At 29.8% G+C, this 25,570-nt stretch overlaps 1 protein-coding gene across 24 annotated transcripts in view; it reads right to left on the reverse strand.

Moving 5' to 3' along the window:
• The window catches only part of para (sodium voltage-gated channel paralytic), a 651,733-nt gene that overhangs the window by 201,520 nt on the left and 424,643 nt on the right, over positions 1 to 25,570 (reverse strand). For 20 of the 24 annotated variants that reach the window (XM_081734020.1, XM_081734024.1, XM_081734031.1 and 17 more), the window contains 3 exons: positions 16,426 to 16,631; positions 8,560 to 8,688; positions 4,640 to 4,731 (listed from right to left, as the gene is read on the reverse strand). In XM_081734020.1, coding sequence (XP_081590146.1) covers positions 4,640 to 4,731; positions 8,560 to 8,688; positions 16,426 to 16,631 — 427 coding nt within the window. The remainder of the gene's footprint in view (positions 1 to 4,639; positions 4,732 to 8,559; positions 8,689 to 16,425; positions 16,632 to 25,570) is intronic. The other 4 variants (XM_081734028.1, XM_081734025.1, XM_081734042.1 and 1 more) reach the window with 1 other exon arrangement.

The following is a 25,570-nucleotide window of genomic DNA, read 5'->3' on the forward strand; positions in this document are numbered from 1 at the left end:
ATAATAATAATAATAATAATAATAATAATAATAATAATAATAATAATAATAAATACTCAATGGAAATGTACATTCTATTAAATAGCCCCAAAAAATCAGGAAGGCTCAGCCTGACGTGAGAATACTAAGAAGACTGTGCAACACAAAGTAAATACTATTCGTACTAAAAACAAACAATGCATAGATAACAAACGAACGGGCCACTGTAAACCTGTAGATGTTTTGTACAAGTTGAAAAAATCTAATATAAAAGTTTCTTTCGCAGCTGTAAATTTAAATGTTGATTTATTTCCGCAAATTGAAAAAAGGTATTGGATAAATAGTAAGTGGTTTACAGCCGATTCAGTTATTTGTATATACCATCTAAGCTATGTTTTTACGATTTGTTAGAAATGTTTTCATAATATTAAAAAAATAAAATAAAATTTTGAAAGTATTTTCATAAAATGTAAGTTTGTAAACAAATATTTTAAAAATTAAACCTTTTTCGACTTTGCGTACAGAATTTGCAGAAAAAAAGAAAGAAAGAGAAAATGTTCTTATACAACCTACTCGCTGATAATTACCAATAAAAATTTTAAAAAAATCGATGAGATTTTCGATATAGATTTGTATATTAGATTTGCATGAAAAGTAATTTATAGATAAATTCAACATTACAGTATATTTTAACTATACATTGAACCTACTTGAGTTATTTAATTAACATACATATTAATGAGTAAGTATACAGTCTTGTACTTATGTAGTGAGCTATCATAGCTTCATCTTATCATCCAGACAGCCTTTTAGAATGCCACAAGGGATTTTGTAGCATATCAGAGAATTTTACAGTATATGATAGATATTAATGTATGTTAAATGTGTGTTAAGGTTGACTTGTAATCTTTCCAAAGAAATTGAACAACCAACCACGGCTAAAAATAACTTTTGGTGGCAATTCCCCGTCCTTTTTTAAAAGATAACCTTAGTGGGTGCCACTATTCTTTCAATTTTTACGTGCTTATCTAAGCTTTTCGTTGTCATCAATAAGGAATAGGATGACTCGTCATCATAGAGAATTTTATGTGGGTTTGAAGACTAAAACTTACAGAACAGGTACATGTGTATGTGTCGGTGTGGTAGATCGCAACCTGTTCGTGCCCTTCAACTTGTATTGTATACACTTAATGTTTGCGTAAAAGCGTTGTCCAGCACTTACTAATCTTATTGTTCCGCACACCCCCTAATATAAATGTACTACATGTATACAATGATATTAACGTTTTGGAAGTTTCATAGAACTTCATATGCATATTGATATGTCTAATTATTTTTATGAACATTTTATTTTGTATTTTACTAGTTTTATTGTTGGGTATTAGGTGAAAAAAATTTAAAATTGCATTTTTATAAGAAACATCTACTAATAATTTCTATTACATAATTTTATACTGTAGATATTGGATTTATTTAACATGCCAAGATATAACAGAATAAATACATAGAATATTAGCAGATTCTTCAAAATATGTTAGAAAATATTTTAATATTATTGAACTTTTTATAGACTATGTTGTATTGAATATTATTACAACTATTTGATTTGTATACGCATAGTAAGTATTGTTACCAATCGTAAAAAGTTTTCGTATATGTATTAACTTAAAAGGCACTACCACATTATATTATTAAAAGTATGAAAGATATTTAGTTTCTTAAATGTTATAAAATGTTCCAAATAAATAATTAATATAATTAATAATAGAATTTTGCATACATTGAAAAATTTTGAAAGGAAGCATTTTCAACATGCTAATATTTTTAGCAAATGATGTAAAACGACGAAAAAAATTAAAAATGTAATTAATGTTTAAAACTGAAAATCATTATATAATAATAATAATAATAATAATAATAATAATAATAATAATAATAATAATAATAATAATAATAATAATAATAATAATAATAATAATAATAGAAAGTATGAAAGTGAAAACAAAATGAAAGACAGTGAAAAGCTTTACGAACACTGCTCTATCCCAATACGTCAAATGCCCTATGCGTTTTATCTGCATTCCAAATGAACTGTTACGTCCCGTCACTTTCTTTCACACTTCATCAGAAGACTTCATGAAAAATTAACCCTATAAATGCCAATTGATGAAAACAACCTACGGATTTTTTAAAAATGATTTTCAATCTTCAAGGAAATTTTTCAACAGACTTAGTGAAATAATAATTTTGGAATAGTTGTTTCAGGGTTCTTGTTTGCTATTCGAATCCCTGCAGCAGCCTTTTCTGCCGCCATGTAGAACGGTATCAAAGTTTATACCCCATAGAAAATATTTAGCCGTCGTATATGCTGTTAAAATTCTTAGAACTAAACTTTTGCCAGATGAAATTCTTCTTACAAGTTAGGAGCTTCAAACGAGTATATAGAGGGTGAGTCAAAATAAGTGTTACAAGCCAATATCTCGCGAACTATACATCAAATAAGAAAAATGTTAAGAGTAAATGTACAATACAGAGGGGCCTAAAAAATGAGTCAAACGTGATGTTCCCCGCCCCTTTTTTGGGGGGAGGGGGTGTACGTGAAATTTTAAAATGAGATCATAGGTCGAGTGATACCTCGTTCGAAAGAGCTTGAAAAATTGAACAATTTTTGTAGGAAACAATTTTTGATATGGGGCACCCTTTTCAAGATGGTCCTGTATCAGATAAAATTTCCAGTACTTATAAATCAGAAACGGCTGAGTGGAAAACGGTGAAACAAAAAACGAAAAAGGAACACGCCATAGGCAACGTGGAATGGGTTGTCGCGGAGTCCCCAGGGCCCCCATCATGGAGCCCCGGGATCAACTTGAAAATTTCAAATGGGAATATAGGTCGAGTGATACCTCGTTTGATAGATCGTGGAAAACCAAACAGCTTGGTACAAAATTTGTTTTGATTTCTGGCAAGCCTGTTTCAAAATGACCGCTGAAAATGGTTCCCCATTCAGATACAAAGCACAGTGTTCAAACTGAGTGTTATAAGCCAATATCCAGCGAACTATGCATCAAATAAGTAATATGTTAAGAGTCAATGTACAATACAGACAGGCCTAAAAAATGGGTCAAACACGAGGTTCTTATTTTGTACTAATCTGTTTGATATTTCACAGTCTATCAAAGAAGGTATCACTCACCCTATGTTGCTATTTGAAATTCCATGTACACCCCTCCCTCCAAAATGAGGGGCGGGGGAACCTCATGTTTAACCCATATTTTAGGCCATCTGTATTGTACATTGACTCTTAACACTTTTCTTATTTGATGCATAGTTTGCGAGATATTGGAGTGTAACACTTAATTTGAACACTGCGCTTTGTATCTGAATGGGGAACCATTTTTGGCGGCCATTTTGAAACAGGCTTGCTCAAAATCAAAACAAATTTCGTATTTGGCTTTCCACGATCTATCAAACAAGGTATCACTCGACCTATATTCCCATTTGAAATTTTCAAGTTAATCCCGGGGTCCCATGATAGGGGCTCTGGGGACACCACAATTATACCATTCCACGTTGCCTATGGCTTTTTCCTTTTTCACTTTTTTGTTTCACCGTTTTCCACTCAGCCGTTTCTGATTTATAAGTACTGGAAATTTTATCTGATACAGGACAATTTTGGGGGTCTATCTTGAAAATGGTGCCCCATATCAAAAATTGTTTCCTACAAAAATTGTTCAATTTTCCAAGCTCTTTCCAACAAGGTATCACTCGACTTATGTTCCCATTTGAAAATTTCACGTACACCTGTCCCCTAAAATGGGAGCGGGGAGCCTCGTGTTTGACTCATTTTTTAGACCCCTCTGTATTGTACATTGACTCTTTAACATTTTTGTTATTTGATGTATAGTTCGCGAGATATTGGCTTGTAACACTTATTTTGATTCACCCTGTATATATAGCTGGGAGAACAGCTATGGGTCTAAACTGAGTATACATATATTTGTTACAAAAGTTTCGTATAAGGAAAGAAAGGAAATGAAGTCTTAATTCGTTTAACTTCATTGCTTATATCATCGCTTATTACCTAGGTATAATTATTGCATCAGTTGCTGTTCATCGAAGCTTGCAGAAGTCAAAAACGGAAATTGCCCAATGTTATTCCAATATTTATAGTTGATTATTGAGTATAATTGAATAGTAAATATATCATAATACACAGTGATAAGTCTTAAATCTCCCATAGTGTTGTCTTTTTCCTCTGTTTGGGGAAAGCAAAGAACAGTGCCTTGCCTTCCTCGTTTCTACTTATCCTACTTAATCAATCCACATTTCCAGTAGTTTTGGTTTCCTTGGAACATAGCTATTTATTTCTATATTCAAGTACATATCTCATTCGTTTTTATGACAATTGGTCATCGATGTTTTAAACAAGTCTTTTAAATAACAACACTACTGAATAGTTACTAGGGAGATTCATTATTCAAAGTTTCAACGAACATTTTTTTTTATTTTATTAATTTTAACCAAATAGACTCTCCGTAATCTATTCTTGAGGTAACCGTATGAAACAATTGGTGACTCACGAGAAAATGGACATGAATATCAAATACTTTAATACATCTTTCGTTAATATACATTAGTATGACAGTTTTACTATACGTACCTGGCACAATGGCTACAGTCTTCAAGGCTCGAAGTACTCTAAATGTTCTCAACGCTGCCAAGTTTCCCAGATCTATACCCATGGTAACGTAACTGTAAAGGATTATTGACTCATAATTATACAAAATAGTTGACAACTTGTGAGGAAGGAAACAATAGTGTTCGGTTTAGATATTTTCCCTGTGCTGAAATGTCATAATTAAGAAGGAATTCAAGACCTACGTTATGGATGTGAACGAACTATCAGTGTTAAATTATTATCTACAACGTACAAGGTATGATAAAACTACACTCCTAATTTCTATGACAAAAATACCACTAAAGATAGACTATGTCTACCAGACTAATAAAAATTGTGTTATTCCATCGTCCTATTACAATTCAGTTCCAAATAAGAAACGACAGACTTTTGTGAGTGTTACAAATAGTAGCTTTATATGAATGTTAATATAATTGAGTATAAAGATATAGTAAAAAGCAGTGAGCTATTTTACTTCTAGCTTGAGCTAAATAAAGCTGGAACCTCCTTCTGATATAATAGAAAACAACTTTTCTTGTATTTGCTACAACTTCTTTCACAAGAAAAACAGTAAGTTTTTATTTATTTATTTATTTATTGGCATTGGGACGTGTATGTGAAGATGTGAAATCTATGACATCCACACAAATGATAAATTTCCAATTGGTCTACTAAAACTAAATATGTTTTAAGTTTGTGCATACGTTTTCCATTGTTTTAGAGTGTCAAATGACAAGGTGTCATTGCATTATTAAAAATAAATAAATGTATATTTTAAATTTTATTTCAGATGCTTCTCTTCTCAGAGAAATAACTAAAACGCTTTCCGAAGCATATCAGATTTGCTCACTTGAAACATTTTGCCATGGTGCTCGTGGCCAGAATACAATTATGTAAGCTTTATTCTACGAGTATAAAACAATGTCTAGCCTCAATTTCAATTTCGAGGCCTTTTAAAAATACTTTTTTTTTTCTTGACTGGTTTGCTATTGTATATATAAAAATAAACAATCATATCTATAAAAATTAAATACTGTACTGTGTTTCCTACAATCTTAATTCCCGAAGGAAACCACACAATCGACGATAAATACATAAAATTGATTCAACTGTGTGATATAATTTGTGTTTAGTTTGGAGATCAAAATTAACTGCTCTTGTGTGTGTTTTCACTGCAAAATAATATTTCTTAAATATTTGGTACTATTTTTTAATGTTATCAAGTATTGTTTTATTTAAAGCTAACGAAATTCGTCGTTGAGGTCATTCAATATATATATATATATATATATATATATATATATATATATATATATATATAGATATAGATATATATATTCACACCTGCATTGGAACTAGTAAATTATTTTAAAGGAAAGTTACTTACACTTTCAAAACCAAACATAAATTGCTCAGATATTAACTTTGAACTTTCACGTGGGAGATCAGAAAAGATAATTTACTGAAATGCTTTTATTATGTATGCTTTTGTTTAGCAATAATAAGGACAATAGTCAGCATTTCAAACAAAATTAAACAAAAGGAGCAAGAGAAAGTGATTCTGACAAGATGTGCTACATCTCTAATCCATAGAATATGAACTAAAATTTTACTTCCAGAATTTACCATATGATATATGTCTATTATGATAATGTTGGAACGTTGAGTGCCACAGAGTCCCCTCCTTATAGTTGCTTCACGCAAAGTTTCGCTATTCTCCCTCTTTTGGTTTCTCCGTTATTACGGATGATCAAGATAAATTGTCCACCCTGTATAACTTTCATATGTAAATAAAGAAAGCCATTCTTAATTATCATAATCAACGTGAAATATGTTTTCAATCATACAGAGCTATTGAGCATTTTGTTGCATCTTTCTTTTCTTTTTCTTTTTTTTCTTTTTTTAAGTATAGGATGTCAATATTTAGTTGTAATTCCAAAAGTTGGTTATAAAATTGGTTATAAAATTGAATGAAGCCATTAGTGAAGAAATATCTTCTCTTCAGAATCTGAGCCTACCGAATACCCTATGCCGGAAATTTTGCTTATATATAAAGTGACAAAAATCTATTGGCATGTGCTTCACTTTCATTGAGTGAGTAAAAGAAAGCAGACAATAAGTAAAACCACCATGCAGTTCAAATAATTAACTACAACACATTTCACTCAAAACATTGAAAAAAGAAATTTTAAGACATGTAAGACCTAAATTAATAAACTGCATCATGGTTAGAATGAAGACCCCCCAATATATGTATAACACTGAGAAATATTGAAACAACACATACACGATAGGAATCAGTTAGAAGTGAAATAAAACATAAATATTCCTGTGTGCTAGCTTCACTGAACCAAAAAGCAGAACAGATTAGCATCAATATTAAAGCAACATACACTGAAATGCAAGAATTCTGTTAATCTAGATACCGAAATTTGAGGTAAATATTGTAAGAAATTTAGGATACTTATTTAATTCAGAAAGTTTACTATAAGAAAAAACTTAAACTTGACATCTACAAAAGCATAATTTTGTAGTCTCGAGTTGACTTCTATAAGGTATATATATTATTTATGAATATAGAAGCTACGAAAGAAGAGAAATTTGAAAGGTACAAGTACGATAAATGTGGAAAAGAGAATCAGAAATGAACATATTCAAAATGAAAACATTTATGTACAAAATTTAAGCGGTATTCAGTTAAAATTTACGGTATAAACATCACGTGCGATTTTATTTAATGTATTAAATATTCAGTATTAGTCACAATAAAATGAACAAGAATGCCAATGATGGATAACATGAATAAGTTTACAAGTTTAAGGATTTCTGTTATTCAAAATTATCATCAAACTTTCGGCCAGCACCAGTGGCTTTTTAAAAGGAAAACAACAAAAGAAATGGTAATATATCGATAAGTATACAAATCAAGTGGAAAGAGATCGTCCATTAATGCAGATTGCTCATTTGTCATTATTCATTACGTGGGGTAATTATGACTCTTTGCTCTATAATGGTGATGTAGTTTTGTAACTCGCCCAGCATTGAAAGGCAGTGATTGTCTTTAAATCGGAAATGAAAGTCATCATGTGCTTATGATTATTTTTTAACTTGCATGATTGATTTTTTAAATGTTTTATGACAAACCTCAGGTTTTTCATTAAGAAAAATGTCTGTACTGATATATTTTAGCACAGACATATAAAGAGTTTATTCTCAATATTTCTGTCACCACTATTGGAAAGTTGAAGCGACCTGAGATTGACGCAGCATGAAACTGAGTAGTTTCCGCAAAAACAGCCATTTCATTTTTCTTTTCTCTTTAAGAAATTTATATTCCTAAAAGAGAAAGCGTATTAAGTCTTTGTGATGGTATTTCATCAAAATGTAAATTTATCAAACGTTTGACATCATCATGTTACATATAAAATATTTTTATATATAAACTTTTAACATAATCGGTGGAGGTAAAGTACGGTTGACAATTAATACGCACTTCTGTCATTCAGGTTCCATAATTTGTGAATACATTCATTCATTTCATTGATCGGATCATTCACATTAGAAAACTGTTATCAAGTCTAGGTGATGGAAGATATGGATTATTTCCGTTTTCACTTATTGTGGTCTTTTAGCCTATCTGATACTTGTGTTTGTGTCTTGGCCACTCTCTTCTTTATTGGGCACTATGGCTTCATCTATGTTTTCAAAATTAATATTTATTAAGAATGTGAGTCTCTTATTAGGAATGAAAGATGAGTGAGAAAAAGCCTAAGCAAAGTAAATGTAAAGAAATGTTAATTTATGGTACAGTCTATTGGATACTCTAATGCTACTTCTACACAGAAAGAACTACTCTATGTAGATACTGCCCTATTTGCTATCTACTGAAAACTACTACTCACGCTAAAGCTATAACTACGAAGTCCAACCAGTTCCATGCATCTCTAAGGTACGTAAATGGTTGAAGTATGAACCCTCGTGCCATCACCTTAACAGCAGACTCAAAGGTGTAGATGCCAGTAAAAATTACTCTGTAAAAAAAGGTTATTTAGTTAGCTCTTTCTACGCCTGCTTCTCTCAGTTAAGTGTTAAAATCAGGATTTATATCCCACATTGTTCCAGGTAAGAAAAAATATTAATACGTACATTACAGATACGTATTAATATAGGAAGTTTCACTGTAAATTCTTGGATGACATTTTCAGACACTACATCCACATTTAACGATGAATTTAATAACTTTTATATAATTCAGGTAAAATGGATTAAGACTTAAGATGCTCCTTATAAAGACCCAAAAAATTATTTATCACGACAGTTTGTTCGTAAATGAAGAAATTTAAAAATGTATGTATAAATGATTCAGAAAATTGTACCTTTTTACAGAAATTCATGCTTTTAACTAACTAACGTTTTGAGTTATAGCAAAGGGTACACATTATGTGTACTCTGAATGTAAATATGTGTATGTATGTGTATTTTTATCTTTTTATGTATTTTGATAATCAATCTTGATGTATATTTATTCTTTTGAAAGCTACTTTATTTCATATTAACAAAGATGCAATTTTGGACCTGGGCTATTATGGAAAGTCATACAACATTAAAGTTTATCTGAACAAATTTTTTCTCTAATTCACGCTAGCTTTTCCTACTAACCTATAAAATTATACGAACTCTATATGGAGTTGAAAAAAGGAAATTTCGCACCTGTAGAGATAATGGTGTGAGGAAAAAACGGGTTTTCCTATTATCCACACAAATTCTATGTAATTTGAATGTGAGTGCCTGAAAATGCTTAACTTCAAGGTTGAAATTGTATCAAGTCCAAACTTCTATTTGTCAATTATTTGTTGTCTTTTCCAAGTGAAACTTCGAGAACTCATTTGATACTCAACTCAGTATTGGATAATATTATACTTAACTTTCATCTAAAGAAGGACGTGGGGCTGCGTCGCAAAAGTTAAATTTCTTTTGTATCTCATATTGCATCTCGAACACGTATTGTGTATGGTGCATAATCAGATTGTTTTTATCATCTCAGACACAGCACATTTATGTTCGAATACAGGAAAAGAGCTTAAAACTGAATTTATTACTGCGACTATAATCAAAATGATAAGCAACAAGTAATGATATACTAATTTGTAGTCTTCTACATTAATTTTACGTTATTATACATTTAATTAAATTATCAGAAATTAAAGAAATATATAAGAAACCCATCTTTAAAATTTTCAGACTCTAAGAAAACAAAGAGCTAATCTCTTAATACTTTTGGTAGATTGAAATTCTCATTATCAACTCACGTTTCTTTTAATAGAAAATCATTATAAAAAGGCACGTTCGTCGTTCACGTCTTTGTAATAATAAGTTGTCATCAGTCTGCATATTACTATTTAAACAAGCTAACTTCTATACAATTAAAATATGATATAAATATATATATCTGAATGAAAATAAACATCTAAAAACTCTCAATAGATAAAGACAAACAAATCGTTTTTTTTTAAATTGAAACACGAATACGTATAATCGTAACATTGGATTTTATAACTAAATTGTGAATTTATTATTAACTATTATAAAATGACTATCATTAAGATATTTAAAGTTTAAATGTTAATTCATAGTATTGAATTTCAGTCAGGTATATTATTGTCAATCAATGTCACACAAAGTGTAAATCGAAATACCTGAAGATACATTTTGAATGTAGTAATTACTGCAATGCTGGTAAAATGTTTAAAAACTAATATTAATAGATATTACTTCATTTTCAGAGAGAAAGACAAATTATGCTAACAGTTGTAATATGATTATATTCGAGATGCAATATTATTCTGCAGGAAAAGATGTTCGTAATCAGTATTCGTAAATATTAGTCTGCTGTTTCTACACATCACACTATAATAATTTAATTATACACATATTACAAACGCACAAACATCGGCTACTTATAAAACTAGCTAACGGAAACCTAAATCTTACAAAATGCAGATATCGTTGTTAAATATAAATCATTATTTGCTACTATGAGTTCTATAATGATAGCTCACAAAAGACAAAAAAATCTATAGCGAGAAATTAATACTATGTAGTATTTCGATAAGTACGGCCAATCCAGGCTAAAGGAATCTTCTCACATTGAAAACTAAAAGTAGATCAAATAGTTTTAAAGTGGCTGGAGACTGAATGTTTAAGTCTCTAGTTTGATTAACTAATCTCAGAATTCCAAACTTCGAATGAGTATTTAATAAAATGTGTATCACAGTATCTCAAGGTCTGTGTTATTGGAGAAATATATAATTGATTTGGCAACGCTGGGAGCAATATATAATCATTTGCTTCACATCAAAACAGTGTGGTGGTAAGTATCTGTATTAGTAGTCTGTCGTATTGTCGTTCTGAAGTTTAGAAAATTAAGCTGCGTAATTGTGAAATTTTAGCTTTGAAGTGACAAACATGTACATGTCACACCCGAAACCAAATGTTGTTTTAAGCTTTATTTACATGGAAACAAGAAATTATTTTAACAACAATTACGTGAGAGTTAGTTTTATAACGTCTCAATTCTACGCCATGCCTAATTTTTCGATAATGGTTTTGTTAATTGTGAAATAAGGGTTCCGGGAGTGACCAAAATATTAAATTTCTGGTGTGACCTCTTGCTTCTATATGCTTTCCTCTTTCTATATCATATGGTGTGAAAATAGTTGAAAGCATGAACGAAACATTTGAACATTTGAACTTTCACGTAGGAGATCAGAAAAGATAATTTGAGTATTCAGCACACATTTTTCTCATAAATTAGCCAGGGATGAGTGGAGGTTTTAGGTCCTTTGGAATTATATATTTATATGTTCCAAACCAATATAAAGACAAAGAAGACTTAGACATCAGATTCAATTCTTCCTTCGGAAGACTTACTGAGAAGAGTTTTTCTTAAAAGAAGTACATATTTGAATTTTTTGAAGAATATAACATAAGTGGGAACTTTAAATCTTTACTTCTCTAAATTAGACATATCTACACGGACTCAGTTCTTCAATACCGAGATTATATTTTTAACGCCAAATTTAATGAAAACGAACTGGATAGCTTTCTTTTTTATCTCAACATATAATAAATTTGCCCAAAACTGTGGTACTGGATGTAATTCCGAGTAACGTTTCCAGATAGTACAATATTTATTCCCTTTCTGAGGAGGAAATATAAAGAGTAATACGTTCTCTTAATATATACAACCCAATATAGACTCTTTTTCCATATTTTTCCTTCTGATTTGAAAACTCGTTAATCGTTATCAAACTTTGCTTCTCGAAAGATCTAGGTATCATAACAACTGGATTTTCTTCGCAGCATCTATAGTAAAGACCAACAGAAAAGTCAGGATCTCGGAGGGGGTCCCTTCTTGTTAACGAACTTCTGTGTTCGCCACCGTTCACAAAAGTGAAACTGTGGCGCTAGAGGAAGGTAGTTTCTTTTTTGAAATTGCAAATCCTGAAACAGTAACTTGGAAGTTTGTATTAAATAGAGTTAATTTACAAAATTTTCTCACAGATCACACTCGAAACTTTTTCAAGTTTCGTAAAAGTTAATAGTAAACATATTTTCGCCGAACTATGCAAATCATACGAAAGCTTGCAATGTCCTCTGTACTCTTTCTCCCTCTCTGGCCTTCTGTCTGTCTGTCTGTCTCTATCTATCTATCTATCTATCTATCTATCTATCTATCTATATATCTATCTATCTATATATATATATATATATATATATATAGAGAGAGAGAGAGTTTCCTTGTTGCGATGTGGATAGCGTATACGGCTTTGATACAAAAGACCTGGATTCGATTCCTTTCAGGAGCTCATGTAGTTCGGATTCCATGTTAAGCTGTAAGTCCACGCCTCATATAGCATCACTGCTAAACGTTACTCTGAACTCAAATACAACTACAACAAAATTTAGTCTAAAATGTTTGATTGATCCAAAATGTGTAAATATTCATAGAGTTTTGCGATTGAAAAATGGTATCACGGGTTTCATGGCGCATGTGATTCACACCCGGAACACAGTTTATTATTATTGTTAGTTGCACGAAATTAAATGTGAGTTAAAGCCTAGATTTTAAAGATACACTTATTGAGATACTACAACAATAATAGGAACGAGCTCACAATCTTCGCTTTTCACAATATTTAGTTTTCAAGCGTGAGAATATCACATTCTGGACTCCTGAATTGGTCGAGTATTAAGACTACAGGGAGAGACTAAGTACTAATAAATTACTATACTAATAGCTAGAAATGCATAAACATTCAAGAAATATCACTCTTCGTGAACTTTTCTCTTGTTGAGCTTCTGGTCACCACTTAACAATTTAGCTATGACTACATGTTTACTTAGTCAAATATATGATCCTATGAACTCAAAATAATTACCAAATACTATCTATGTAGCACAAGTAAGTCCAGCTGCAGAATGAATTGAAGTCATTTGTGAGACTAAGAGATGATCATGCAGTAAATACCTAGCAAATTACAGTAAACTGTTTTCATTTTTAAACAGTCATTATTAAAATTATGTATTTTTGTTTAAAAAATACGTGTAGAAAATCTTACATAAGACATTTTGCTACACGTACCATTATACATAATAAAATAAGTTTATTTAGTTTTTAGTTCTTAAAATGAAAAACAAAACTATATTTTTTACTATCAGTTTACTATCAGTCTCTGCTTTATGTATTGACTAAATTCAATAATGTAACTTTTTTTAATAATGAACTTCAAAACAAATTCTATTCATATATTACTATTTAAACGGCGTAACTCAATAAACTGGGTTTGTATGGTTTCTATATTTTCTTCATCACTTAAGACTGCAATTCTATTTTCATACAGAAAATATATAAATTTTGTACTAAATTCCTCAGTTATATGTACATGTATATATATATATTTGTTATTTATTTTTTAATATATAATTATTTACGTTATTAAGCTGATAAAACTTATCGTTTCTTAAATATTATAAAGTTTACGTTAATATTTTAAATTCAATGCAAATATTAAGTGAATTTTGAATACAAAATGCCCAAAATAAATTTCTATTCTTTATTCTTAATTGTTACTTGTGTACTTATTGGAGGTTCCTCTCCTATATATTTTCGCTTTTAATTATTAATGTGGAACAATCCAAGTCTCTGTAGTAGATGAAACCTTATGGCTTTAAAATTTGTTGTTACATGTCTACATTGTTCACTGCTTGAGTAATTGAACCATAATAATAATACTTCAAAATAAATATCTAATTTTATTTGTAATGTGCATGAATCATGAAAGTTTAACTGCTTCTTTTTAGTATTACAAATTAAAGATGAATGTACTATATAACTGACAGTAAGTAATGAGGCTATACAAGGATAACCATAAACAAATACGACAAATGTTTTATTTATTTCTATTATTTTATCGTGTTGCATCCAGTGTATTGTCAGTTTATTATAGAATTATCTTCAGTATTTGGAACGTATTGTCTAAATACTTATTTTTATATTAAAACATCGTTCAGAGTAAAAGCATATTTCAATGAAATTAATGCTAGGTACTTAGTACGTTTGAGTGGCAGAAATTATATTTCATCACTGTTTTGCCATTTTAGAACATATTAAGTAAGTATCTAGAATTTTAAAAATATGTCCCGTGAGTTCTATCTTTGATTAAGTTTTCCCATTTTTAAGCCCTGCACTTCAAATTAGAGGATTATACAATATGTTATATTCATATTGACACTTTGAACTTTCATTTTATTTCTCTCATTATTGTAATTACCTATATTAACTCTGAATACAAGCTTTATACGACGAGATCATACCATAAATTAATATCAAACAAGAAAGAACTAAAGTGAGTGATGAACATTTCACTGAAAGAGAATAAATATATAGAAAATACAAACTTAAAAAAAAAGTTACCAAAGAATAATTGTTGTAATTGCATAGAATTGCAAACAGAAAATTGTATAATCATTCTGCAAAAATAATGAATCTCTGTTCAAAATAAAATTATGTAATAAAAAATAAACTTCTTATAAAACTTGCGATAGAAATAGAGCTCAAAGTGATTGACGCCTTCACTGTTGAAATATAAATACTTCTGAAACACATAAATAAAAATAGTCCGGCAAGTTACTTTAAACCATATACATAAAAATAACTACGTATATATACAAATTCAAAACCAACTATTAGCTTTAAATGTATTTCTTAAACAACTAATGAAAATACATCATATTTTACTTTAATTAAATTATTAATACGTAAATCCCATATAATACAAAATTAACACTTTCAGTGTACTCTAAGAACATTCAGTGGAATAGGTGAATAAGGCAAAGTATTAATAAGGAAGTTAGAAATTACAATGCGTTAAGAATAATTGTATGTGTCATAATAAGTGAAATCTTTCCATGGGAAAGTATTTTCAGATAGAAATATACGAAGAAAAAAAAAAAAGGAGGGTAAAGAAAACAAGTTCATTTTATTAAGGGAATGTAAAACTGATATTGAGAAATAAAATTTGATCTTTCACTTTTATTTCGTTTTGTTTAAAAATGATTGTGAACAGCATATTATTTTATTCACATTATTTATTTGTAGTTTTCTCTTTATTACCGTGATAATAACTGGGTAACGTAATTCAGTATTATAAAACTGTTCTTCTATTATAAAACCAAATTGCCCGATCAAAATTAGTGGTACTTTGTAGTGTGTGTTAAGAACATAAATCAGATGATCAATTGTTTTGAATATAAATATTTCAACAAGCATAAAGATTTTCATTCACCTAATTCGAATTGAATCTCCTTTCTTCTTAATATATTTGTAGTTATTGTAGATACTAATTCTCAATTAAAAATTACGAACACTAAATGTATTGGAAAAAGAAGTATCACACAGAAGACCCATTCCATTAAGATTTTTACAATTAATTATCAATCTAGTTATTTTAGCTTTACTTATACTTTCTACAGAAATAAAGGTAAAACTGAATCCAGAAATTTATTGCTTCGTGTCTTATAGCAATCAACTTACTGAAATTTATGTTTTTAAAACAACACAATTTTCGTGCGTATTGTTAACCAATGGAAAATTAAATGATTTTCTATAAACCACTAAAACAATTAAAAATTGTAACAAAAATTAGCTTAAAGGTAACATTAAATTTACAAGTATTATATTTCTAGAAGTTTCTAAAAGTTGATGAAAGAAAATACAAGTATTATTTTGACCTCAACAAATGCAGACTTCCAATGAAAATATTAAAACACACTGCTAATACTTCTTTAAAATATTATAAAATTAGAAAGAAATATTATATATTGAACGCGTTAGTTTATTTAGTACAAAGATAATATCAAATTTAACTTGATCAACAAAGGAAAACTTGCATAGAGAACCTCTGTCAATCTCTTCATTTTCTCGATAACGAACGTGATTATTGGAAAAAGATGTCGAGAATAGAGATGTACTATAAATATAACAATAAAATAATAGCACAATAGGATAATAGAACAATATTATCTGAAATAAAGTAAAAAAAAAGTGGAGATTAATATGAGAAATAAGAGATGACTAACCTTGTAACATTAAAATAAATATAAGAATATGTAAAATAAATCCTACAAACTCTCAAACTCTAAGAAAGCTTAGTAAACTAATAAAAGTCAGCAATATACCACACATTTATTTTTCATAATCTACTTACTCTGTGGATTCGATGACGGCAGACGGAGGCATGATCATGAGAATACAGTTGACCAAAATGGTGGTGATAATGAACAAGGAGAAGAGGGGATGCACCAGAATGTAAATGGCGACTCGGCGAATTGGGTTGAATGGATCTAAGAACCACAGAGCATCTGTGGCACTAAACCGAAAAATGTCTTTTCCTTTACTAATAACAACGAATGTCTACAAAGAAAGAAAAGATAATTTATCTTATTAATAAATATTCGTAATAAGTATTCTAAGTACTATTAATTTAATGATGCTTAGAATTAAAATTCATATATTTATCTAAATTATCTAAATACATTCTTACTTAAGATATACCATACAATATTAGATAAGTAGATATACGGGCATAACCAAGTAAAATAATAGACAATAATCACAAGTGCACAATTTTAATATTTACATGGTTTGGATAGTTGCGTAACATCTTTTCAACACAGAGAATTATTAGCAATTAGTTTTATTTTTACTTTAATACTCTTTATTTCTTACTTATTTAAAATAATGCTGGAATAGAGTAAATGTCTGTAGGAATGAAAATATCTGGATATTAGGATATCTGGATATCTATACATTTTCTCTGACTGAAGAATTTTCAAGTAGGCTAATTCATGACTATATCTGGTTACTATAATTAGACTAATATTTTCCTTTCTAAAACTCAAGTCCATTTCAAAAATGTGTTGTGAAGGGAAAAACACATTGCTTTAAAATAGCACAAATATTATTAGTGAATATTTCAGTATTTCGAAGGAAACTTACGAAATTTAATTCGAGAAGTTATTTTCTGGAATAACAGACACATTTCTTTTAACTTTTAGGTCTCTTAATATTTAGCATTCTTTGAAATGAATCCTTGGCTTGAAAATATTGAGAAACACTCTTGTAAGGTGTTGTAACATTATATATTTGGATGAACTTTTATATACCTTTTCATCCTTCGATACAACTTATTCCTACAGTTAAGGTTTAAGAAGGGCTTTGCGACAACATAAGAATTATTGTTAATGAATCCATGGTCATTATCTTGTCTCCTTCGTTTTCATCTTTTTCATTATTAGCCACTAAATTTATATGTCTGCCTTAGAGCTCCTTCCAAGTCCCCGTAGTCTGTAATCAACTTGCATCATCTTACGAATTTTGTTTGCCATCTGCTCGGTTATTAATAACCTTCACTCTAGAAACGAATATCTAGCAAAATAACAAGAAACTTGACTCTTTTCTTTCCTCTCACAAGAAGATCCTTTCGTCTTCAGCTGACCCGTTGGGATTAAATTCAAATTACAGCTTGTCTTTTAACCCTACTCTCCTGATCCCCTATGACTTCCTTTCAGGTTAGAAAAAAAATAAAGAGTCGGAAAGAAGAAAGATGAAGTTTTGACATTTTGCTTTTATCTGAGGAAATAAAAACAGGAACAGATCGATATGCATAGCTCTTGCTATGTTCTGTCTTTATTTTCTCATAAAACAATATTATGTGGTTTTATTATCATGCACTAAATACGATCTGTATAAGAATTCTACTTCCAATATTTCATTTGACTATTTTTAAAACAACTTTCAGAGTATTGGCAAAGAAATGTTTTGAGGTACACTGAATTATATATATGTATGTAAATACGGTGTAGAATTAACTGTGAGATACTTATAAACACACATTTATTCTGTTCCGTATAGTATTGTTGGGAAATTATGTAAGTGAATTCATTGTACGAAGATTCTTTAAAAATTTGGTCATTTTATATTTAAGATTTAGATTCTGCTGAAGTTGCAAGACTGAAATAGTTATGATTTATATTAAACGTTTGTACTTGAACTCTACATAATACAACAATAATTATTATTATTATTGTTATTATATTATTATTATTATTATTATTATTATTATTATTATTATTATTATTATTATTATTAGTAGTAGTAGTAGTAGTAGTAGTAGTAGTAGTAGTAGTATTGGTATACCTCTGTATGTAATTTTCCCTATAGTTTGAGATATTTGGTTGAGAAAGGCACCTTTTAATTCAAAAATTGAGTGGTACCACAAATTCTGATTGTGATTTCGCGAGTTCAGTAAAATCTAACATAATTTATTTGACGATGTTCTAATGTTCGTATACTTTGTAATGCTAACTATGAGTAGATGATAACTACCTGGGAACTAATACTATCTTTGTTTACGTTAATAGGTATTATGTTAAACGCATATTGGAGATGAATAGCTTCAATTAGTTGTTGAAACCCAAACCTGGGTATTATGGCTTTGTAGGAGGAAATAGGTGAAACCATTTTTATGAGTCTCATGGTAATCAAGCTATCAATGTAAGATACTGCACTTACTTGTAGTATTTTTCAATCCATGATTCGTAGTAATTTGTAGGAAAATACTCATTTGTAACAAACTGCATTTCTATTGTCAAAATAGCTTATTGTGATGCATGTGTTACATAAGACTATTAAGAGAGTAATCTCGTTTGAAAGACCTTTAATTTCAAAAATTAGAGAATAATTAAAGAAATATTAAATGATATTTATCCCATTAGCACTGTTTTGAAAATCGCTAGTGAAAGTGAATATATAATATAATTATTATTTGTCAATGACTTTCTAACAACTTGATCAATTAGAACACAATTTTTGGCACTTTAAATAGAATTACATTCTCTTTACATATGGGTGACTTGGTCCGAAATTCTTGAGAAAAGAACATGTAGATGTGTACAACCACTTTTGCTGGTGGCTGTACATAAAAGCGGTGCTCAAATTATTGGGGAAAAGGGGAGCAATAGATGGGATTTCCCACCTATTTTTAATTTCCGAAAAACAAGCACATCATGGGATGAAATTTTAAAATAATGAAATAGTAATTCTCACTGAACATAAACCATGGTCATATGTCAAATTTTTGGCATTATCCTATGCTAGTGGATACTGCTACTTAATATCACATTACAACGTATTTTTATAAATTGACCTGAATACAAGAATATTAAACATATAGATCAAATAATTATCTAATATAGGAAATTTGATTCATATGATATTTAAGTACATATACTAGTATAATGAGACAGTAGCTAGAGAGAAATACACAAACGGACCAGTTTTTCGTTCTTAAACATATTCAGAAGACTTAAAGTGGAACAGATCACGTGCAAAACCATTGTTTTCTCTGCCAAGATTGATAAAAAAATCTAATTTCTTTCAAATTATCTAATCGAATTATTCCTTCTTCTGAACTACAAATTTGTCTTCTCTTCCAGGTCAAAATTCTTTTTTTTTTTTTTTTTTTTTTACAATATTTTCTTTCCTTTTTAGGAGAGAATAAGACATGTGATAGACACTTGAAATTCTGAATTCCCACTTAAATGATAATTAAGTTATTGCCATCAGATAAGGCATAGACTGACAACTTTAAAAAATATTTCTTGCTCACTGATTTTTTTAAACTTACAAACATATAACCCGAAAATGTTTTGAAGAATAAAAAGAATGTTAAAGAATTTAGCAGGGATTAAAATATTTATGATTAGCGCTGAAATTGATAATTGGTGTTAAAGTTTACATGGAGATGAAGACATTAGCAAATCACTGTTCTATAACTAAATATTTCAAGTGACCTGTCAATGACTTTAGAACAATTACGTTTATGATAATAACATTTTTGTGTTCTATGTTTCAGTTAGATTGTATGTTTTTCTATCTATATATTGTAAGTTTCTAAGTGAATATTAGCATACATTAAACATTTCTCTCAGACCTGTTCGTAGATTTACATTTTTATTATACCGTTCGATATTCTTAAGAGAGTACAGAATTGTTTTTTAAGTTTACCGTCCCACGATTATGTACCGAGGTTAAGGAAGACGATGGTGATGAAACAGATGATAATGGTGAAATGACGAAAGTGGGAGGAAAAGGAGAACCCCGAGAAGACTAACATACGCAATATTTGTCCACCCCATTAAAATAATGCTATATCATAGCAAGAAGGAAAAGAGAGATGAAACAATTTAAATATATTCCAATAATTTTTTATTATGTAGAAAAGAGCTGAAAATTATAGTTTGAGCATTTGCAGCAATAAATTGCATGTTTTTTTAAATTTATTTAATATTTTCCCTGATTTAATTATAGAACTTACGATGTATATTTCTATAATTGGTGTATGTATATTAAAGCAGCAGCTCTAACAGTGTTCTCACAGATTTTTGTAAACTGTTTTTCCTGAATAAAGAAGTTTTTCACTTTCTCGTTATCTTATTAGTTTAGTTAGATACCTCAACCAAAGGTAGGACACTAACTTCCTGTAAAATGGGTCGGCCTAGGAAACATGCGTGATTATGTATATACTTTTAGTCTATCTACGCGACACGGAATCATACACGAACATTTACACGGTATTAAGACTATCAGCTGTTGAGGAATCTCATGGTCTAACTCCAAAGATAGTCATTTGATCCTGATAAAATTTAAATGAAATCTGCGAGAAAGTATGCTCTTTGAAAATAAGAAAAAAAAAAAAAGAATAACCAAAATCGGTGCATCTGTTTTGAAGTTAGCGTAAGCATGAAAACAATGAAGTCGGTTAATTACGATATTAACACTATCAACCTTTGAGGAGTTTCGTGGTGTAGGTCTGATAACTATCATCAGATCCTAATGACATTTATACAAAACCACACTTTAAAAAAATAGTAAATCAGCAAAATTGATACACCTATATCAAAATTATGCGTGATCACACATAGAACTATGATCTGAACACTGTCAGCCATTAAGAAGTTTCATGGTTTAGTTCCGAAGACTATTGTTAGATCCTCATGAAATTTATGTGGAGCCACCGGAAAAGAATATTCTTTGAACAAGAAAAGAACCATTAGAATTGGTGTAACTGTGTCGAAGAGTTATACTTGAACATCACACAATATATATAAACAGGTCGAATTGAGAATTTTCATTTTAAGTCGGTTAAAACGACATATATACCTTCCACAGAAGGCCAGAGATGCCACACTGTCTACATTAAGAGATTCAAGATGCTATTGCTCAAAATCCCAACCACAAATCATGACACAACATACATTAATATAACTTAATGTATCTGTAATCTATTATTCTATATTGTTGTATTGGATGATCTGTAATTCCCAAATAACCTTATTACTTCAAAGTTCTCTTCGATTTCGAGAAAGACAACTTTGGTTCATTGACATTAAAAAACTTTTCAATAATTTCCCTGACATTCCCTGATTTTCCAGGTCTGTGGGAACCCTGTTTAATGTCTTTCTGTGGGTTCGCAAATACTCATCTTTTCCTCGAAAATAAAATATGGAAGTTTTCGGTGTAATTCAATGTATGTTAGTAAATTAATAGTCAGTATATATATATATATATATATATATATATATATATATATAACCTCCTCAGACCTGAAGGTGAATTTTGGTAGCTGGAGCTACCGTTGCCTATGAAATCATTGCTCAACACTAATGCTAAGAAATCTCCTCAGGTCCGAATGGCATCTCACTTAACCTTGAACGAATCGTAGGAAATTCGAAAAATTTCAACAAAATATTTGCAGGTGGCAACACGTTATCGAGAATGCAAAACACCAAGTCGAGGTAAGTTGTCAATTATAGATGTGTTTGCTAATTTCTTTTGAAAAACAAAGTATTACTAACATTTATTAGATGGTTACTAGAAGTAAGTGACATCCAGGTGAGATCCATTTGGACCTGGGGAGGTTTCCTAGCATCAGTGTTGAGCAATGAATTCATAGTCAACGGTACTCCAGCTACCAAAATTTGCCTTCAGTTCATTGATAAAAAAAAGCATTGGTAGAATTTTTTATTTTAATGTTCTACAGGCTGGTAGAAACTAGGTTTATTAATTTGTTTGTAATTCATTTTTTTAGCACCAAGGCTATATGAGATGTAAACAATAATTTAAAATGTCGAATATGAATTACAGCCAGGAAAATAGAGTTATATTAAGACCAAAGGCTCACGCTTTCCTGAAACTACAGATAGAAGAAAACCCATACTTTTTATCCATAGAAATACCACTGAAGACTAATTTATGTTCGCAATCGAACGAGAAATCATCATTGTACATGTAACAACTTGCATAATCAAGTTTATTAACCGTTATAGCTAATATTCGAATAATCAGGATATTACTATGGATATTATTATTTATTTATGTATATATAGAGAGAGTTTTATAATTAATTTTTTGAAGCTACTGAACTCTTGAACTTTTAAAGATCTACTATAGAATGGTGGATAGAAATGATTCTGATCTCTTTAAGATAGAAGTAACACCTCTACATTCGACCTATCTGGTTAAGGAGAACCAGTGAAAACTTTAAAATAATTTGAAGAGAGACTCAGATCTTAGACAAGACGATCTGCCCTGAGGACGTAACATGCAAGTAAACTGTTCTATTTTATTGTCGACAACGATTAATGTTAGTTTGTTCAGAAGAGCTTTTACCTTTGTAATGTGAACGCAAAATAACTTGATCCATCAATATTACCATGACGACCAATAAACAAAACAGGCTTCAATGTTACTGAACAGTATAACATGTTCAATTAAACTAACATATAAAGCTAAAATAAATCATTGTTTCTACAAAAAATTCAGTGTTATTGAAAAAAGAAATTATATATTTCTTAACGAAGGAAATGTATTTACAATGAGAACGTTTATTTAGAATATAATATTCATTATTGTCATTATTACTTGTTGTAATCTTGGTAACTTTACCTCCATAACATAGGATTAAACGTATTTATGCTCTTCACCGATAATTTCATAGAAAATTTGCCATCTGTTTAAACTGTCAAATTACAGAATAAATTGCTGACATAAATGTGTCCGGCTTGAAAACAATGCTGCCAAATTAAAATAAGTGAAAAAATTATGAAGGTACAAGTTTTCAAAGTACTAGTTTAGGATACTGGTTTCCTATCTTTACTATTATGAAATTTCTAAGACGTGCGATTTAGTATAGGCAGGGAACGATTGTTTAGTGTTAGAATGCACGCAACTTGTGCGAAGGATTTTCTTTTTTCTCTTTTATGCCAGGCCATGTGAATTTATGGGTTGCCTTGGAATTCTCCTGCTTTAATTTCACCGACTCTATGATCGTTCAATAATTCTCTTGAAGTTATCAGTCTTTTCTTTAGCTTGCAGGGTACAACTGTCCCATGTTGAAGAAAAAAATATATTTATTTTACAGCCAGCCAAATTATGATAAGAATCCAGACAAATAAGAACATTAGATAAATAATTACAGACTTCTCAAGATCACTCTCGTTTCAAGTGTTAAATTTCTCTCGCAGTCTCGTTCCTAATCCGGGTAATGATTATCCTTCAATCTTCTTTACATCTTCTCACTGTATTTTAAATTGCAAATGAACTCTTAGTTATTCAACTTATGTGCTATTTTGGAAACCACTCTATGAATCTTACCTCCTGTATTTTGTTTTGTTTATATTATTTTCAAATCTTTTTTATTCTCCTACTGTTTATATTATTTTCAGAGATACTTTCTGGATACTCTGAATGACAACCAGAAAACGAACCATGGATATATGACGAACACGAGCTATTAGTTTCACATTCTGATAAATACATTGAGTCTTACACGCGTATGTAACAATTTAAAGAAAATGTCAAAGAGTGTACAGATCAGATTTAAATTAAATGAAAAAGAAATATTATATGTCACTTTTCTTTACACATTTTACGCCATTCCAGAGAGAACAAAACATTACACCTTTCGGATCAAGTTAAGAAGTTTCCATATGAATCCCCTTGAGAAATATGATATCGCCCACATGACATGTTACTTCTAAGAAACTGTCCGATACGATCGACATATTTTGTAGACAAAGCAAGTATCTAACCATATAAGCAGAAACAGGAAACTATATATCATATATAGACAACCTACATATATCTTGTATATATAAACAGAGAGCAAGAAGAAGGAAAGAACCATTTTTTTGTTTTATTTGCTTTTATGTCTCTTCTTTAAAAATATAAGACTTGATATTGAACTAGTCAACAATTATTAAGTTAAAAGTATTTTGGTTCTTTTCTTTTTCGGTATCTTTTCAAATAATAAGAAATAGATATCATAAGAGTACTTGCAGAAATCAAATGAAAGAGACAAATATTTTGTGTGCTGCTATTTGCGATATTACTTTTGATAGAATTAAGACTCATTTATACTTATTTCCGATTGAGACACCAAATATACCTGACAGAAAATATGATTGACTAATAGTTTATAATTGGTTGTTATTTGTTTATGTAATTCAATTTTTATATTTTGTATGTCTCACATTTACATTTGTGCATTTGTGAATTTCAACATCTAACGAACACGGTAATATTTATCATTCTCATTAGTATTCTGTTATCATTAGCAGGTCGCATGTTACGAATTGAATAAGTATGTACGCAATTAGATTATCTGCAAATCTTTTCTTTAAGTCGTAAGAATTACTCTTTTTAATATAATTCATCAGTTGCAATCTTCTTTTTCTCCATCTTTTACCTTCAACCACATCTTCTATCACATTTCTAATAATACAGTTTCTTATCAAATAATTTTCCAGTTGTCTCACATATTTTTACTGCCGTTTCCTTAGCCTTTGATATATATATATATATATATATATATAAACTAGAAAGTTAATTCTTCTTAAGTTTAATTTGAATCAGTTGCTATTAGATCGTTATTAGCAAACTTTTACTCAGTTGTTAGGTTGAATACTAATTATATGATAATGTGAAATTCTTATTAGGAACTAACTAGATTTAAAAAAGATTAGCAGTCGATTATGACTACTAAAACAATATCGTTTTGGATTAATATTGTGCATTAACCTGAAAAAGTATAAAACTGCCTCATGTATGTTCTTTTCGTTTAACTTTGAAATAAATCTATTAATTTAGCTGGTTTATGTCACAAAGAAATACATTTTGTCAACGATAAACAAATCTGTTCGCAAATACGGTTTTATGACGAAGTTCCCACCGAAAATGAATTAACATTGTTTTGAATGTAGTACTTCGCATTGGCAAGACAAATGTGGAAA

Source organism: Thermobia domestica, chromosome 12, assembly GCF_964235325.1.
Source record: "Thermobia domestica chromosome 12, izTheDome1.hap1.1, whole genome shotgun sequence".
Classification (NCBI taxonomy): Eukaryota; Metazoa; Arthropoda; class Insecta; order Zygentoma; family Lepismatidae; genus Thermobia; species Thermobia domestica.